The 5,894-nt window shown below is 38.5% G+C and overlaps 1 protein-coding gene across 1 annotated transcript; it reads right to left on the bottom strand.

The window, feature by feature from the left end:
• Positions 1-754: 754 nt before the first annotated feature.
• Positions 755-3,170, bottom strand: LOC129088920 (nicotinamide riboside kinase 2-like). Its single transcript, XM_054596191.1, has 8 exons — positions 3,099-3,170; positions 2,907-2,997; positions 2,024-2,072; positions 1,622-1,796; positions 1,449-1,520; positions 1,250-1,356; positions 1,022-1,107; positions 755-926 (listed from the first exon to the last, which is right to left on the bottom strand). The coding sequence occupies exons 1-7, from the start codon at positions 3,122-3,124 to the stop codon at positions 1,022-1,024; spliced, it is 606 nt and encodes a 201-aa protein (XP_054452166.1). The 5' UTR covers positions 3,125-3,170; the 3' UTR covers positions 755-926.
• Positions 3,171-5,894: the final 2,724 nt, after the last annotated feature.

Raw genomic sequence — 5,894 nt, 5'->3', positions numbered from 1 at the left:
CCATTTCATAAACAAAAACAATAACCATGATCATATTTATTATCAAAGTAGACCTTAAGCCGAAGAGATATTCATGGGTGCAGCAGTAAAAATCCAGTTGTGGATGATTAAACATAAAGTGCCTTTAATACATATGGGCAGGTAAACAAACTCATTTTCACAGTAAACTTCCTAGATACAAAAAAGCTTCTGTTCGTTTTATTTTTCTTCAGTTATAGCTGGTTTCATATTTATATAGCCTTAAGTTTAAAATTATGATATAAATCAGACATCATTGATCTTTTTTATTATCTCTTTCCTCGCTGTAACCTGCAATAGTTCCTCATTGTCTTTCAGAGGAAAACATACATCCTCTGTGATTCAGTTTCCAGGCAACTTTTATTGAGGCTCTTAATCTAATCTGGATGATAAGGAGCCTCATTCAAGAGCCGCAGGATGTTATCACTCATCCTCATTGTAAATAAATGTTGAGGTTGTAAAACGTGAGGCTTGTGATTCTTAACGGGAGCTTTATGGGAGCTTTATGTGTGTGTGTGTGTGTGTGTGTGTGTGTGTGTGTGTGTGTGTGTGTGTGTGTGTGTGTGTGTGTGTGTGTGTGTGTGTGTGTGTGTGTGTGAAATGAAAAACAGGAAACACAAATTAGATTGAGTTGTTTCATTTGGTTGCAAGACACAAATCCATCCTCTAGTGGGTCTTTCATATGTTCACATACAACAAGATCAGAGTAGAGATCTGTCCCTAAAGGTGGCTTATCTTTAGAAAAAATGACACAGGACTATACAAAACACAATGATTCTGCCTTCAGTTCTTAATAAGTTACAGGATTAACTATTTACAAATTAGGCTAGAAGTGCAGAACTGGATGTTACCCATTTAGGCAAAGTTATATTTACAAGTCTGTACACAAATCCATTGTTGTCCCCGTCCTGCTGCAGAGAGAGAGAGAGACAAGAGAGAAGTTACTCACACTGACGCCTTCACACTGTCAGCTAAAATGTGGAGGATAATATTTCTAATTTACCTATGAATTGTTCAGTAGGGTGTTCTGAACACTTTCATGCACTTTGTTGTAGATATCTTCCTTTGATGCCATCCCGTCAAGGTACTCTGTCCAGAAAAAGACAAGTCAGAGGTGAGAGGTGCTTTATTTTGAAAGGAGAGGAGGATATTTTGCTTTGACGTTAGGGGCATTGATAGGGAGACTGAGCAATGTATGCACACGAGTGGTCATGGATCTGGCTTTACATACCTATTCTGTCACAGTTGTTCTCCATCTCTTTCCTGTGTCTCAAGTACATGGGCCAGACGTGGCCATCAAACAGACCAGGGGGGTCAGGGAGTGTGTATGTCCTTGTACTGCAGAAACAGTAACCAATCAAGTCACTTTAAAAGCCTGTAACTTTGTCAAACATGTCAACGGATTCTGTGTTAGGTGGAGAGCTTGTTACCTTCTCCTCTTCTTGCACTCCTCATAGGGAACGGAAATGTAGAAACATTTGTCGTAGATGTCAATTAGAGGCCTGCAGAAGGGAAACGATGCTCAGATTAGTGAAAAGCTTTAGAGGTCAAGAGGCCTGTAGGTTTTTACCTGATAGCTTGGGTAAAAGAAAACCAGACTCACTTGTAGTTGTAGATGAGGAACCCCTCCACGATGAGAATATGGATCCCCTCCTCCGAGTCGGATTCCTCAGCTATACGTGACACGCTGACTCCGTGTGAGCGGGCAAACTTGACCGGGTTCTCCTGCCAGCCTTTCACCGTGTTGACCATCGCCTCCATGTCCATGGCGTCGATCACTGAGGTGGAGAGAGAGGAGCAGGCTTCACCACACATGCAATCGACGTACCTCACCAATGTGCTTTAACACACACACTAGTCACAGTTAGTGAATGTTTAAAGCATTCACAGAATAGATGATAGAATGTGACACAGTTTAGGACTGATTTGTTACCAAACTAAAGAAATGTGCAGGAAAGAAAAAGTACATTACTGCATGGTTTTCCTACGCAAAATCCATTCTTACCATCCCACTGTCTAAAGCCGTCCTCCCCGACTTCTATTTGATCGGGTTTCTGAAATAACAGTCACCAATAAAACATTGCTGCAACCAGTTGGAGCTGATCACACCTGGACAGGACAGGTCAAGGACTCGTCTCCACCAAAAGTAGCGCATGTTGACAATTTAGGTGCGGTTATAAATATATTTTTTCATTTTGCGATTGCGAAATATCGGTTTTAAAACCTCAAGACTTAGCTTTCTCTAAATAACTTATTCTAAACTATTTAAAAGGAAGGAGGGTTGTAATGCTCACTGTTGGCTCACTTTGACAAAAGTATTTTTAAAGACAGAAGCTAGCTTGTTTAGCAAACTGCCTCTGACTGGAAATCACAATTTGGATTATTTTTAGTAGTGCGGCTCTCTACGACACTGTCGATGTATTGCTAAAGTTTAATATAGTTTAATATTTAAGTTTAATATGCCTTATAAATAGTAAAAGACTGATTTTAAAAACAAGCAGTGATTGGTAGTCAATCAACCTTTACAGGCCCTGAATGGAGCACGAAGTGATTGATGTGGCAGAGATAAAATCTTCTGGTTTTATTATGCAATAAGTTGGTTGCATGATTGGACGAAGCCTGACTTTAAGTGGGGACGTGCAGCCCTTTCATTGGCTGTCCAGGAGACAATCAGCCAGATGTATTACTAGGCTGCTGTGATGACAGCACATCTGCAGGTCAGACTGGCGGTTCATTTCTCAAGAGTAAATTTAACGTAGCAAGTGAAGTATATAAAAAATAACAGTTACTTTAACTCAACATTAATACATTTAAATAGTTACTGTAGCTTTAAACTCAACAAATAGTGACTTAACGCTCAACACAATGGTGACTTTAATTCAGCTTACCTTGAAAAAGTCATCCTGGTGCACCACACAACAGTTGGGTAATGTCTTTATTAGTCTATTTGTCAAAGTGGTCTTCCCACCGTTGGTCACTCTGAAAATGAAGATGAATTTCATTCAAAACAGACGTCAGTTACATTTTAAGTTTTACCACAAGACAAGCAGAAAGAAGTAGATAAATTAAAAGAGACTTACCCTCCAATGCCAATGATGAACTTCATTTTGGCTTTGTTTGTGTCTTGGTCAGCTCTGGAATGCAATAAATAAAAGAAGGGAACCCACCCAAAGCAAACAGTCTACAAAAGGCTTCTTCTAAAAAACCTTTTCCTTTTCCTCAGCCACAGACGTTCCCCCCTTTTACTACTTCATTGATAGACAATCTCCCTGCCGGACATATATAGGACTTATGTGCAGCGTCACGGCCTCTCAAACCAATCAGCCCCCGTTTTCCATGCGGCCTATAAGCTGCTGCTTTACAGCCGGGCAGCACCCACAGGAGGAGGAGCACTTAGGAGCCTCACAGTTGCATGAAAGTAGATCCCAAATGTTCCACTTGCTGTCAGTGAGCATATAGATAGATAATAAAGACATGGTGGTAGGGCTAAGCTGTTAAACTCACAATTAATCTCTTTTTGGAAGAGCCATAATCTCAGAAGAATACTGTAGACTGATGATGCTGACAGTGTATAGTTTGTAAAATATTGATTTATTCTTAATTTGAGATAAATTTAAGTGAAAAAAATGAAAATGACGTGATCTAAGTCCAGATGTGATCATCAAAAGGGAGTTTGTCATTGAAAAGGCACCGTGTGGAGAGGATTCAAGGGCTGCAAATTTTAAAATCAGTAAAATTAATTTTAATACATACAGAGTATAAAAGTACTGAGACATCTGTATCACAGCTTAGAGAGAAATCTCATTATTTGTCTTTTAGAGGGAAAGATTTCCATGCTTAGAAGGCTCTGGCTGGCTAAAAAAACTATATTTAGTCGGCTGTTGTGTGTCGGCCTGCTGCATCACACATTTTTCTGATGCAGCTGGCTGGAAAATACGGCCGTTGGCCATGTGACCACAGTGTCCCGAGTCATGGGTGTCCAGTAGGTCTGATAACACAGATCTACGTCATTGAAGTGTGTGGTCTAACCTTGTATTCCTTATGCTTGTGCAGTATTTTGAACAAAACTTATCTCTGACATTGTAAGGGTCAAAGAGGTGAACTTTGAGTCCCAGCTATCAGAGCACATGGTTTCATGTTCAGGGCTTCATGTTTTGGTGCCATGACATTAATCTCAATATAAAAGAGATGCCAGTTGACAACACGTCATGATTCCTTTACCTCTTATATCAAAGTGAATGGAAGCTTTGTAACAGTTTTCTAGTAGTCAGATGTTTGCTAACATAAAATGTGGCATTCTGGGTAGGAATTTTGGATTACAAAACTGTCCCAAATAGGCTCTGACATTCTGTAGGGCACCAAACCAGCATGCATGTGTTGCACATATGTTTTCCTTCTGGAGGGGGAGAGGCAGATAAACAACATGAAAATGCAAAATTTCTTGCATGCAAATATATGTCCAGGGCTTTTATTGTGAAAAGGAATCATTTTTGTGCATGCTCTATGGGCCCGATGGAGGTGGAACTGCTGAAAGATCCGCTTAATTTTGTACTCAGAAGTCAAACTTTTTGCAGCACTGTGCAAGTTTCATAGGAATGAACTTGCCCCGCCTCCGACGCTGTATCCAGCTCTCTTTATACATCCATAAACTCTGCACAACGTTATTGGTTGATCCCTTAATATGTGGTGTGAAAGCTCAGAAAAATCGTCTTTCTTTTCCGGAAAAAAACAAGTTTTATTCGCATTCTGTGTGAAAGTACTCATGACAAAAGCAATAGTTTGACTAAATATATTGACGTGTGAATTAATAGCAAGACAGAAAACACTCCTTTACAAGACAAAGTAAAGGCGTTCAGACTCAGAAGACAGCCAAACTCTAAAATTACGAACTATTCCTTTAAATTCAACATTTCATTCATACTTTACTGTTTTATCTGTTTTCCTGCTGAACTATTACTTTTATATTATTATAGGCCAAGAGGCATAATAAGCCATATCATTTCAATAAATAAGGTCTCTTTTTCATGTCTGAACCATTCTTTAATTTGTTTGTTTGTTAATTGTTTAAATAACGCAGTGAACATATTGTACCAAGCTGAAATACATTAAGAGGCAATAAAAAAAGATGAAAATATAAGCAGTAATGTCCATCTGTTCTGTGTCAGAAGTCAAGGTTGGATATAAACGGGTGAGTCATGACAATAGCTTGTTTAAGTTCATTCATTTGTTTATTTTTTTTACAAACATTAAATGGCACATTTTCATAAATAACACTTTTAGCAATAAATTTGACTCTCTCTTTAAATATATTTCATTTGTTACAATGTAGGATTTCCATCTTGTAAAAGTACGTTTTGAAAACATGAGAAATGACAAAAACAAATGAGACAGTAGAGGTATAGACAAGCATGCCACCTGCATATCAAAGTCCGGAAAACTTGAAGACTGTAACACACGTTTGCATCAGTTACATCTACCGTAGGTCTAAGAAGAACTATATCATTGCACATTAGTTTTTAAGTAAACGGTCATGAAACCAAACAATACCCATGCCATTCAGATCAAATAACAAATATCTTTGCAAACACCTTTCTCAAAAATACCTATACAAGTATGTACACTTTGGAACGGACGATATTCCCATTTTGTCGGAAGAAGCTCGAGTTATCATCCAAGACTTTCATTTTTCATTAATATAGCTGAAGTCATGCTGTAGATTAAACTCAAGTTGACATGCAGATACTTTTTGATTTAGCTATGTCTTGTAATGCTTTGGTGCAAATTAACTTTTAGTTTGAAGCAAGCATGTCACTGAAACTAGTTTATATTTGAGAAATGATTGTCTTGCAGCTGAAGGATCCAGTCAGTAGATTTAA

Source organism: Anoplopoma fimbria, chromosome 3, assembly GCF_027596085.1.
Source record: "Anoplopoma fimbria isolate UVic2021 breed Golden Eagle Sablefish chromosome 3, Afim_UVic_2022, whole genome shotgun sequence".
Classification (NCBI taxonomy): Eukaryota; Metazoa; Chordata; class Actinopteri; order Perciformes; family Anoplopomatidae; genus Anoplopoma; species Anoplopoma fimbria.
Note: the sequence above shows the minus strand (reverse complement) of the source record. Positions and strands in the feature narration are given on the sequence as shown.

What these genes read in the sequence shown, in the direction of transcription:
- LOC129088920 (XM_054596191.1), bottom strand. Translation starts at nt 3,124, where the DNA reads ATGAAGTTCATCATTGGCATTGGAGG. An exon ending in TTCCTCATCTACAACTACAA is followed by an intron (nt 1,521 to 1,621) that starts GTGAGTCTGGTT and finishes TCCCTTCTGCAG; the next exon opens with GCCTCTAATTGACATCTACG. An exon ending in GAGTGCAAGAAGAGGAGAAG is followed by an intron (nt 1,357 to 1,448) that starts GTAACAAGCTCT and finishes CTGTTTCTGCAG; the next exon opens with TACAAGGACATACACACTCC.